This window comes from Eucalyptus grandis, chromosome 6, assembly GCF_016545825.1.
Source record: "Eucalyptus grandis isolate ANBG69807.140 chromosome 6, ASM1654582v1, whole genome shotgun sequence".
Lineage (NCBI taxonomy): Eukaryota > Viridiplantae > Streptophyta > Magnoliopsida > Myrtales > Myrtaceae > Eucalyptus > Eucalyptus grandis.
The window spans coordinates 22,797,818-22,810,582 of NC_052617.1; the positions used below are offsets into that span (position 1 = coordinate 22,797,818).

The 12,765-nt window shown below is 39.2% G+C and overlaps 1 protein-coding gene across 1 annotated transcript; it reads left to right on the top strand.

Moving 5' to 3' along the window:
- Positions 1–556: 556 nt before the first annotated feature.
- Positions 557–10,675, top strand: LOC104448939 (epidermal growth factor receptor substrate 15). Its single transcript, XM_010062891.3, has 13 exons — positions 557–1,083; positions 2,259–3,306; positions 4,398–4,616; positions 4,707–4,933; positions 5,256–5,330; positions 6,174–6,245; positions 6,334–6,432; positions 7,238–7,309; positions 7,405–7,519; positions 8,617–8,685; positions 8,836–9,133; positions 9,245–9,320; positions 9,961–10,675. The coding sequence occupies exons 1-13, from the start codon at positions 937–939 to the stop codon at positions 10,384–10,386; spliced, it is 2,943 nt and encodes a 980-aa protein (XP_010061193.2). The 5' UTR covers positions 557–936; the 3' UTR covers positions 10,387–10,675.
- The last annotated feature ends 2,090 nt before the right edge of the window (positions 10,676–12,765 follow it).

Sequence of the window (12,765 nt, forward strand, 5' to 3'; positions counted from 1 at the left end):
GGTAACACGACGTTTGAATTCGGGACTTATATCCGGACTTGCCATGTCTAAGGTACATAAACAAAATACCGAATCAGATAACTTTTATTCTATCCAATCTTTTACCCTTTTCAACTGCCCTTCGGTGTCCTAGGTTAGGATACATTTGCTTGACTGCAGAGGTGATGTCCGGTCATTCGCGCTCGGTTTCTCAAAGGCCAAATCGCCGTATATACTTTAAGATTTTCAACATCGAATTAAACCCCATTAGTTTGTCGATCGACTTTATTCCAACTCGATCATTTAATTAATCTTTTTTCAGAAATAAAAAAAAGGAAAAAAATCACCCTAGTCACCTAATCTATGCCTTACTTACCCGAGTTAAAAAGTTCGGTTTTTCTTTTCCGCTATTTTGCAAAAAAAAAAAAAAAAAAAAAAAAAAAAGAAGAAGAAAAAGAGAGAGGGATCTAAGTTGATTACAAATGTGTCGTTAAAACTCATTTTTATGAGTATGCAAAAAATTTTCGTATTTTTATGGACCGCTCTTTAGATCGGAACTATATAGTATTCCTGCTCTCTATAGTCCCCCATCTCGTTGAAACGATTTTTTGTCGAATTTCCGGAAAGGTTCTGGTTCGCCCTCCTCCCTCCCGTCCCCGTCCGCAGCTGCTCCGTCGACGGCCATTTCTCTCCTCGCCATTTCCCTCCTCGATCGCGCGCGAGCGAGCGAGAGAAAAGCTCCGATACCCGACCGATTCGCGCCCCCACCCCCGAAATCCAAGGCGAATCCGTCCTCCCCTCCCGCCGTCTCGCCTCGATCTGACCGACCCACGGCCGGCCAATTCGATCCGCTCCTCGCCTCTCGGGGATTCGGCATCGTTGCGCGCTCGGTTCGATCGGATTCGGTTCGCGGCCGCGGTTGGTGCCGCCGGTGGGGCGGGGCCTCGAGTTGGCGAAATGGCGGCGCAGGGCCAAGGGGCGGGCGCGGAGCAGTTCGAGGCGTACTTCAGGAGGGCGGATTTGGACGGGGACGGCAGGATCAGCGGGGCCGAGGCCGTCGCCTTCTTCCAAGGATCCGGCTTGCCGAAGCACGTCCTTGCTCAGGTCACTCCCTTCCCTGCGTCTTCCGCTTGCGTTCTGTGTGGTCAACTGGAAAACTTTTTATTTTCCCCCAATTGTGGTCGGTGCTTAGTTCATGTCGCGATCCACTTTGTTCGGGAGTCCTTGGTGATGGCCTTTTTGTCTGATTTGTGTGAGTGGGCGGATTAGGAGATGAATCCCAACGGTCGAGGCGAAACTCCGGTTCCGTTCGATTTGAATCGCTGTCGTTGGGACCTGGATTTTCTGGTCGTTTGATTAATCTGCGAGCTCTCTCTTGTGTCAATGCTGGAACTTAGTTGATTGGTTATCGGACAAGGTAGTAGTGAGGGATTATGGGCTTGTTAAGTTATGGGTGTTTCCTTTAGGTCCGATGATGGAAGTTTGCTCGAGCTTTTTCTGCATCAAGTAATGGATTGTATTGCTGAAAAATCACACAATTTCTGGAGAATTCACGATGCACAATTGAAACGAGGCAGTCAGGGATCCATCTGTTTTAAGATCCACTGTCAAGAACGAGGTTCCTTGTTTTGTTTACCCATTCTGCCTGAGTTAGCTCTGATTGTTTGATTGTTCTGATTCTTAGTTGTTAGGATTATTAGCTAGCATTTGTTTGTCAAGGAAGTCATTAAGGCTTTTGTTTGGTAACCATTCTGTTCCCAGAATTTTTTTTTGCCTAGAATTGATTTTTTTTTTTGCTTTCTGTTCCCTAGACGAGTTTCTAAGCATTTGAAGGCATTTGGTAATTGTTTAAAATTTCTATTCCCGAGATAAAAAAGACCTCAAATTCTTTTGTGAGTTACAATTTTTTTTTAATTTTTTAATAATGGCGACCGGCCAAATAGGAAGAAGGAGAAGAAGAAAAGGAAAAAAAGAAAAGAAGAAAAGAAAATAAGAAAAAGATGGACTTGATTCTGGAGTGATTCTGGAGTTATTCCTGAGAACAAAGAAGCAACTTTTTTTTTTTTTTTTTTTTTTTTAAATTTCCTGATTTTTTCAAATCTATTCACGGGAACAGATTTACTCCCAGAAACATAAAATTTATTAAACGGATTTATTATCTTTTTATGTTCCGGAGAATAAAAGAATAATATCAGACACTGTTTGGTCGGTTACCAAACAGGCCCTTAGCTTTGCATTTTTGCTAAAGGATGCTCATTGTGATGTTCCCATTGCCGCAGATATGGATGCATGCTGATCAGGCTCGTACTGGTTTCCTCGGTCGGGCAGAATTTTACAATGCTCTGAAGCTTGTCACAGTAGCACAGAGTAAAAGGGAATTATCAGCAGATATAGTCAAGGCCGCCTTATATGGCCCCGCTGCTGCTAAAATACCCCCTCCACAAATTAATCTTGCTTCTGTACCTGCACCACATGTGAGAAATGCACCTGTTGCGGCAACCCCGCAGATGAGAGCAGCAGCTCAACCAACATCTCAGAGTGTTGGCTTTGGATTTCCTTCACAACAACAACAACAACCACCTGTGAGACCGCCTCAACCTATGCCTGCTCCTACTGCTTTCCGTGCACCACAGGCAAATACAGGTTCACAATTTTCCATGGGGAGTAGTTTAACAGGTGCTGGGGTTCCAAACGCAAACATTTCAAGTGATTGGACCGGAGGAATGAGTGGCGGAGCATCAGTTGGACCCAGAGATACTAATTCTTCGGTTCTGTCAGCTTTATCAAAGCCACAAATTCCACCTTCTTTATCTTCACAGACAATGGCCGTTGATTCTAAAGCACTAGCTGTTTCTGGAAATGGATCTTCTTCAGATACTTTTCTTGGAGGTGATTTATTTTCTGCAAAACCCTCTCCATCTAAACAAGAATCTTCTGCACTAAGTAATCCAGCTGCCGGCACATCTCTCGCCTCTGCTATGACTTCTGTTCCTGGAAGCCAACCTTCTGTAAAGCCCAATGCACTGGATGCTTTGCAGACTTCATTCTCTGTGCTTTCTTCTAGCAGTCAGGTTCAGCGTCCTCCTACACCTTCGAACCCACGAGCGCAGGGTCCATCTCTAGGTTTTTCCTCATTCTCATCGCCTGGAATTTCAGTTGGGGTAGCTAATTCTTCTCCCAGTGATAGTCAGCTTAATTGGCCAAAGATGAAGCCATCTGATGTTCAAAAATACACGAAGGTTTTTATGGAAGTGGACACAGATAGAGATGGGAAAATTACTGGCGAGCAGGCTCGCAACTTATTTCTGAGTTGGAGGCTACCAAGAGGTACATCTATTTCAATTATTGCATACAAAAGATTCGTTTTTTTGATCAAAAGCACTCTTTCTCTGTGTTGGTTTATTTTGTTACTCTTGATTTGCTAGTTTTGGTGCCCGTGATACTGTCCTGTTGGACTTTCTATTTGATGTTGTGTCGCCATATGTTTGGTGATATCATCAAAATGTCTTTATGGTTTACAACCAACACAAGCCTGAAAGGTGTTGCTATCTTGAAGGGAACATCCACAGGGAATATAAAGGATAAGTCTCCTTAAGAGGTAGAATCAATGGGGTAGTTGAATTTCTTCTTGCTAAATCTCTACAATGTCCAACCTTGTAGCTCTCTCTTATTTTCCAGAGAATTGTTTGCTTGCTGAAATCATTGAATCCCTCTGTCCCTGGTGGAACTATGGAGTTCATGCCATGATGCCATCATTTCCCTTGGTCTTATGATAATTGGAACCATAACGTGGTTGGGCCCTCAGGAAACTACCTTTTGTAGCTGAGTCTGTTGATTAGTCATTTGTTATGCCTTTTGTTTTGCTTTCTCCATTTTTTTAAATTATTATTTTGAGTATGACAGCAAAAGATAAAAGTGAAAAGTACTTCCCTCTTCCCCTTTTGTCTCTTCTGTTTCATCACACCAGTCTATTTGTATATATTACTCCATCATGTTAGGCAGCATGATCATTAACCAAGACTGGTGTCTGTTACTTCATCATGTGAATCAGCATGATCATATAAGGCAGTATCTGTGGCTTAAGTGCAAGAATAAGCTTAAGACTGATGTGTGTGTCACATCGTTATAATTTAGAAGCTTAAAGTTGTTCACACTTTTTCTTTATCCATGTTCGTTATATTTTAACTGCTGTTTCTCGAGGAAGGTCAATCACGGTTGTTGTTATTCTTTTAGTTAAATGTGGACTAAACGTTAAGTTAGTGAATTTATTTTTAAAAACTATCATCAACTTTGCATTCATAGGAATCTTTGTGCATGCTTTTTGCAATGAGATCTTGTATAAGCTCTGTGGATGCTTCTTTTTAGATTCTTATTGTCTTGTATCTTCTAGATGATATGTGATCTCCTTGTGGTGACAGAGGTCTTAAAGCAGGTGTGGGACTTGTCTGATCAGGATAGTGACAGCATGCTCTCTTTGAGGGAGTTTTGCTTTGCCCTATATTTGATGGAGCGACATAGGGAGGGTCGTCCTCTTCCCACAGCTCTTCCTAGTAATGTCATGTACGATGAAACACTATTGTCAATGACAGGTTTACCAAATGTTGCTTATGGAAATGCCGCTTGGGGTGCCAATTCGGGTATTGTCCATAATTTCCTTCTTATTTGAGAGATGGTCCTTTGTTGGACAAGGCATGTGATGATACAGTGTTTGGTGGCTTCTGTATTAGGTTTTAGGCCACAGCAAGGAATGCCAGGTGCTCGACCATTGGCTCCTGCAACTGGCTTGAGGCCAGGAATGCAGGTTCCCATTCCTAAGGCAGATGCTGCGAAGCAAACCAATCAACAAGACTTGAGAGGACCAGCTTTAGGGGACCCATTTGCAAACATAGCTGGCAACACTGAACCAAATTCAGTTGGTTCAGCACCTCAAGACGCAACAACTGGGGGGCAAAAGGCATACACATTATTTCTCGTCGCATTTATCATTTTTTTCCCTTGCTGAATCCGTGTCATTTCTTTGGTGTTTTGACACGCGTCTTCTTTTTTTTTATTCTTACTTTTAAGTAATCTGGGATGTTGCTGAAACAGTGAAGGACAATCGTGGTTATCTTTGGTTCACTTTTGGTTGAAAGTTTAACTTTAGAAGGATTATGATGTGATATCAAAATATTGATTATGATGCTTTTCACATCCTTTGTTCATTTATATTCTTTTCAAATTAGAATTGATTTGGCCATTTGTTAGAAGTAAAAGGACTACTCTTTTCCTGATGACAGGTGGAAGAAAAGGAGAAAGTTATATTGGATTCAAAGGAGAAGATTGAGTTTTACCGCACAAAAATGCAAGACCTTGTGAGTATTTTCTTATGCATATTTTGTTAATGATATGGAGAAATTGACAGGCTTAATGGTCTGGAATCATGCAGAGGTTGTTGCATTGTTCATTGTATATTTGCCCCTGTTAGAAGATTTGCCTAGTATTGACTCTATATTTTTGAACTTGAAGGCAGAAGCCTGGAACACAGTGGATGTTATTTTTCTTTACAGTTATCTTTCTCAAAAATTATTTTTCAGGCATCACGAGACAAATGGCTGCTGTAATATTACATGAACTTAAGTAAGAAACTAGAACATTTTTGAAATCTTATGGTTGCATGTTGTTTGCTCAAGCTTGTCCTGATTTCTTTGCCTATTATTAGTAGGGTGCTGGCAATGTTTAATACAAAGAATGTGGGAAAGGCCTCGCCGTCGCAGAGTTTGTGGGCACCATTTCCCCCTTTTTAGATCACATTTGACACCAATATATGATCGTTAAATCTATATGTGATAAACAAAGGACACAAATTTATGATTTCAATGGAAGGGACGATCTGCTTTTAGTACACAGATCCCTATTCCTCTTGCGGCAGTTCTGTGTGATGAGGTCCCAATGAGAGCATAACACTTTGCACTAAGCAATCTGGAATCTTTATTTGATAAGAACATCACAATTCATTATCTGGTCGATGTTCTGTTACCAATTTCATATCAGGACCACTGGTCAAGTTTTGGCATGTTTTGGTTGGCTGTGCTGCAAAGGTCATGGTGACTCTTGAGTGTCTGAGCTCTATTTTTATGTGGTTTTTCTTTATTTTGTCTTCCCTTTTCTTTTGTTCCTATGCTTTCTCTTGTTGATATTTGCTCTTCATTCCTCAGGTTTTATTTAAAAGCAGATGTGATAATAAATTGAATGAGATGACGGAGAGGGCATCTGCAGATAAGCGTGAGGTGCTTTCTCCACTCAGTCGTACACTACTTTCCTTTATTATTGTTTTCTTTGAATCAATTTATTCATTCTATTTGAGTAACTTTGTAGGCCGAGTTTCTTGGCAAAAAGTATGAAGAGAAGTACAAGCAAGTCGCAGAAATAGCATCTAAGTTAACCGTTGAGGAGGCGACCTTTCGTGATCTTCAGGTGGTTTACTTACTACTGAGTATTCAGGAATACTGTGGTGGTTGCGTTTCTGTCCTGTGGAATAATCCAAACAAAAACATGATGATGCTGTTTTTCCCCGTGGATTTTGTTGCTAACCAATATGAGGTTTCATGGTAAACATAAATGGTTGCTCCCTGAATACTATACTTTTCAAGTTTGTTTCTAAAGTAATCTTATAAGCCCTCTCTAGAGGAAATGGTTCAAGAACTTTACATGTAGTATAATTCTTCTAAATAGATGCTCTAATCTTTACTCTAATCTGCCCCTTTGTCCTTTGCAATTCTGATAAAATTTCTAATTCAATTTGTATATGGTTTGTAGAATTCACTTTAATCGATTTACTTTTCAGTGCATGTAGTCACAGCTGCTTCCCCCTTTTTATGGTAATATGCATTCATGACTACTTGTTCACATCTTTCACAGATTACTTCTGTAGTTTCTGCTTCCTGCTATAACAATTCTCTGGCAAATGGCATGAATACACAATTGTCCCTTTGACTTTTCTTTAAATAAAATGCCTTTTTGTTTTTCCTTTCTGATAGCTGAAAATTATTCTTTTGTAATGTTTTAACTTTACTCACGTTCTCTCTTTTTTGTGGTGGATATATTTTATTGCGAGTAAGGTCCCTTATATAAATTGGCAAGCATCGTTCCTCCACCCTCCTCGAAAATTTGCATCTTTGTATGATTGACCTAACATTCAGTACCTGAAACCCGTTAAACGTTGTGGGAGGAAATATTTATTTTTCCTTATTTTCATGTTTCTGATCTGTTGCACTTACAGGAAAGGAAAATGGAGTTGCATAAGGCCATTGTCACAGTGGAACAAGGTGGCAGTGCAGATGGCCTTCTTCAGGTACTTGTTTCTATATTTGCAAGCTGTTTGATTTTAGCTTTTCCTCTGTGGATGCTCTCCAACTTTTCTACTAACGCTTTAGTATTTCATATTAGGTCCGAGCTGATCGCATCCAATCAGATGTTGATGAGCTTATGAAGGCTTTGACAGAACGTTGCAAGAAGCATAGTCTAGATGTCAAATCAACTGCACTATTTGAGCTTCCGAATGGTACTTTTTAAGCTCTGTGCTTCACTGTTTCGAATCTCTCACATTGGAGAATTGGTTTACTTTTTTCCAGAGAGATTTTTCTGTTCCTTCTGTTTAGGAATAAGGATGAGATCGGAGTTAATCATTTTTTTTATTTTTTTTTATTTTTTACTTGGACTCATCCATTGGATGTTGTTGTATTTAAGGAAATTAAGGGGGTCCTTTCATGCATACTTGATAAAAGAGAATCCACTCAGCAAGAGAGCTTTGAGTTGTTTAGTCAGGAAGTAACTAATTGGTTTTCCTTCATTGATGTTTTTCTTAATTGGTTTACTTGTTTGGATTTATTTACCTTCTGATCTTGCCTTCTCTTCCTGTTTGCATTCTATGGTCTGGAAAGAGTCTACGTTGGCATTTAAGGATGTTTAGAAAGTTTACACTTCCTTTTTAAATTTGATGCTGAAGGAACTGGTAGCCTGGTAAAGCTAGCAGTTTCGTCACTGAAATGCACTGCAAAGTATAGTATTACCACTTCAGCATGATGTTAAATCAATGAACTACCCCAGTTAGGATTTAATGTTAACTGCTTGCATTGGGCTTGCAAGGTCTATTACGTTTTTGCTTTCATGTCAGATTGCCACCGTAACAAGCAAAGTTGGTCAATTGTTTTATGCATATGAAGTTTTTAGCTTTCTCTCTGTCAATGTTTAGTCTGCGAGCACCTCGATAATTTCATGTGTGTTGAAGAACTTCCTTTCTTTCTCCATTAAATGCAGAACATGCTTCTTGGATGGGTTTGTACTAACTGGACCAGTATCACAAGACTTATTCTTTTGTCTAATTGATGAAAGCAAACAATTTAAACAATACATATTTTAGACAATTTCATAGACACGGTTCTCCTTGAACAACTTGGATATTAATGACTCCTGTGGCTTTTCCTATGACGTCCTTCTCATCTTACTTGTATACCAACCTCAAAGCAAGCATCATGGGACCCCTGATTGCTATTTGAATTTTAAATCTCTATACTAGCCGAATTTTCTCTGAATTTTTTTGTCCTCACTGAAATTATTGACGAGTCTGTCGTCACTATTATATTTGCACTTATGTTTCAGGCTGGCAGCCTGGGATTCAGGAGGGAGCTGCCGTTTGGGATGAAGATTGGGACAAGTTTGAAGATGAAGGTGCATTATTGGTTTACGATTGTGACTTTTTTCTTTTGAATGTACCAGCACTGTCTGCTTCTCCTTCAGAGAGTGATCTTGGGCTCTTTTAATCATTGAAAAGTGGGCTTAAATAGCATGTGAACTAAAGATTGTAGTTTTCTCCTTCAGGCTTTGTCAATGACCTGAATCTGGATGGGAAAAATGTCTCTGTTGAGAGAGAGAATGCTTCTACTGAGAATGGTTATGCCCATGATTCTATCTCAAGTCCAGGTGAAAAGCATCAGAACTCTTTGGGTACCATGGAAAATGCTTTTGAGAATGAATATCAATATGCCCATAGTGAAGATGATTCAGCACGAAGCCCTCATGAAAGTCCGGTTGGTAGAACTTCTGTAGGGAGTCCATCCCAAGTATTTTCAGGTGCACATTTTGAAAAGAGTCCTGAAGCAGATATTGATACACATGGGTAAGTTGTCTATTTTTTTCTTCACAATTCTGTTATGCCTTACCAACCTATTACTGAACCTTTTGATTTGGCCCCATGATGACCTGGGAATATCTTAAATTGCTGGAGCAGAAGTTTTGATGAATCAACCTGGGGTGCCTTCGACAATAATGATGATGTGGACTCCGTCTGGGGATTTGGTACCAAGGTGAGACGGTGCTAATTGGTGGATGTTTCTGTTAGGTCGTGCATAAAGTTTTTGGCCATTGAATATCTGTTGAATCAACCTGGTTAAAGATAGCTCTGTTATGAAAATTTATATATTGGAACAAGCAAACCGGATGTTGTTTCTTCCCCATCTGTTGCATTTGACATCCTTATTGCTTTTCTGGAGCAGTTACAAGAGAGTCCTTCCAAAGCAATTTCGACACTCTGTGAAGTGACTAGACTACATAATATGATATTCCTTCACAATCTTCTGATCCATAATGAGGGGGGGCTCTGGATCTCGGGTCCTTACCACTATTATACTTCTCCAACCTAGCTGACATCTTCAATTGATGTGTTTTCTCAAGGGTTATTTTTGGCGTGACCTTTGTGGATGTCTAAAGTCTCTGCAAAGTCATCGCACCCTTTTAGAAAGAAGATATAATTTGCATCTCTGATTGTAATTATTGGCTTTTGCTGGTATGTTCCGCTTGCAGACAGTGTGTGCAGGTTTTGTAGATAGAGGTTCTTCTTTTTGCACCTTGCATCCTGGTCGACTCATTAACAATTCTTCTTGCTTTTACCTGGAAAAAGAAAAATCTTCTCTCTTTTAATTGTTTTCCTGTGTTGAGGAATTGCAGGACTCGAAGCATGGTGATTATTCCTTTACAACGAGTGACTTTGGAGCAAACCCAATACGAACAGGCTCCCCACGAGAAGATAATGCTTTCCAAAGCAGGAGTGGTTTCGCTTTCGATGATTCTGTCCCAGCCACTCCTCTATCTAGATTTGGCAACTCCTCGCCGAGATACAGCGAAGCAGGGGATCACTCCTTTGACAACTTCTCGAGGTTCGATTCCTTCAGAACCCACGACAGCGGATTTTATCCCCAACAACCTGAGAGGCTTACTAGGTTTGACTCCATCAATAGCACCAAGGACTTCGGCCACAGTCGTGGATTCTCTTCTTTTGATGATTCAGACCCATTTGGTTCGTCCGGTCCATTTAAGGTTTCTTCGGAGAGCCACACTCCAAAGAAAAGTTCAGATAACTGGAACGCCTTCTAGCCGGCCACTTCCGTCCTGTTTGTTACAAAATGTTCCTCGTCTTTTTTCCCTGGGCTTGGCGCTGTTTAGTTTGTTATGTAAGCCGATTTTTTTTTTCTTTTTTTGCATGCTGTATAGCAGGAAAACAGAGGGGGTTTTTGTAATGTGATTCGATGTGGCCTTGTATTTTCGCAGGGACAATGTATTCATTCTTGTAGGATGCTGAGACAGAGGAGAGAGATTGCTTTTCTTTGGCGTGTCTAATACTATTTATACGGACTCTTGTGAAATATATTCCGATTTGTCTTCCCTCGCTACCCGGCTCGGCGGGGTTTTTGCCCGTTATGTTGCTCTCCATGCATCCTGCTTACGGTGATCTGTGCTTTGCAGGTGGACTGAGCAGTCGGAGGATCCTTCTTTGTATAAATGTTAACCACCTTTAGGAACGAAAGTACCCAAAAAAAGAAGAAGGTATTCTACGAGCGGAAATCTAATAAAAATCTTATCGTTTTCTTTACCTAAGATAGAATTCTTTCTGAGATGACGAGTGATGCATGATGGGCCGACATCAAACGTGACAAATCTGATTCTTTTTTCGGGTTAAGCGACGTAAATAGGGATAATTTTTTTTTAAAAAAAAAAGGAGGCCTCAATTTACAGGGGACGAGATCCATGTACGAATCTTGCGATATAGCCAGTATCATGCTCCCCGAGTTATACGCCACTCTGTGCTCAAGTCCGAGTCGAAATCACGGCTAGAGAAAAGTCAGATTCCGTCCATGCACGTACGAACTTCCCTCGCTAACTATAGTAAATGGGAAATGAGTTGATCCCTTGAGATTATGAGGTCGATCTGTAGTAGAATCCTCATAGGAGAATTTGTTGTACTGTCAATGTCAAAGAGTGATTCACCATTTAAGTTTTCAATTTGTTGTGTCAATCTAATTCTAAACATTTTGAAAATTTATTAATATAATTATTCCGATCAATTTTGACAAAAAAATATTGATGTGATAATATAGTTAGTGTCGATCATTCTATATAACATACCTGCTCTAATGCGAATAATCTTTATGATTTTTTTTCTTGTTTTTTTTCCTTCTTGCCGGTGGTCGATCTCAAGAATGTCATCCTATAATCCGGTCAATATAATAGAGTTAGTCACCTAATAAAGAAATACGCATATATGACATAACTCACCGTTGGTGGAATTGTAAACTTTCTCAACAAAGGATTTGAAGCTATCTAGGATTCTGTAATAGTGCATTATGTAAGATATAATGATTGCAAACCTTTTTCATTGGTAAGACAAGATTGTCTACAAGAGCACTCTTCATCCAGCTTAGACTTTAAACAATTGGAAAATCTCTGATGCTTGAAAGCTTCAATATAACAACTCTAATTAATCTATAATATTTTTCATTCTTTTGTCTCCTTAGTCAATAGGTGATTTCTCCCTGTATCAGGCACTTTCATTGTCATATTTTTACTCTATAGTAGACATACCAAATTTGCTTCCACATATAATATAAACCTTAACATATGGTAATGTTTAAGATACAAGGTATATATATATAATGTGGACATATTTTTTAACAGCTTAAATTTTTTAATGGAAAAAGTTTTTCTAACCTTGTATCAAAACATAAATGTACCTTTCAAATTGCAGCACTTAATTTATTATAGTTATGCCTATTATCATGTTTTGGTACTCCTGTCTCCAGTTATGAAACTGATTTGAATTTCACATATCAGGCTGATTTATGCATGACGTGAAGTACTAAGAAATATTTATGTATACATTGTGAGCCCATTTCGAAGTACTTTTTATGTTTTTAAGGAAAAAATGTTGTCTAAAGTGAATGATAATCACTCAAATGCAAATTTACCATTTTGATTTAACAATGAGAAACATAACTTTTGAGAATGAGTAAGAATATTATCTCTCATTCTAGTGGCATAGTGAGAAATTCTAGTATCTTTGAAGCCTCGAAATACGCCTCACATTGCAAAAGAAAGAAGAATAGCAGGAGTCCCTAGGGATCTTAATTTCAAGTACCTTTTGACAAGGGTTAGTATGGGAGAACCTTATTCAAACGAGTAACTAATGTAATTAATTAAAATGATGTCAAGGTAATGTAAGTTATTATTAGTTTTAAGTGACCTTAAATATACTAGATTGGATTCTCAGACTGAAATGATCATTTAGTAAGTGGAAAATGAGTATAGTGAGACAAAATATCTATAATGTCATCGTTATTAACCTGATGGTAGAAAATGATAAGGATTAGTTGGCCTAAACCACCTGTATTTCATTGTTATTTGTCTTTGTGCACATGCAAACTATTACAAGCATTTTTCACAATGTTTATTTGGGATGTAGTTGCTTTGTTGTTTATA

What these genes read in the sequence shown, in the direction of transcription:
- LOC104448939 (XM_010062891.3), top strand. Translation starts at nt 937, where the DNA reads ATGGCGGCGCAGGGCCAAGGGGCGGGCGCGGAGCAGTTCGAGGCGTAC. An exon ending in CGAAGCACGTCCTTGCTCAG is followed by an intron (nt 1,084 to 2,258) that starts GTCACTCCCTTC and finishes CCATTGCCGCAG; the next exon opens with ATATGGATGCATGCTGATCA. An exon ending in CAACAACTGGGGGGCAAAAG is followed by an intron (nt 4,934 to 5,255) that starts GCATACACATTA and finishes TCCTGATGACAG; the next exon opens with GTGGAAGAAAAGGAGAAAGT.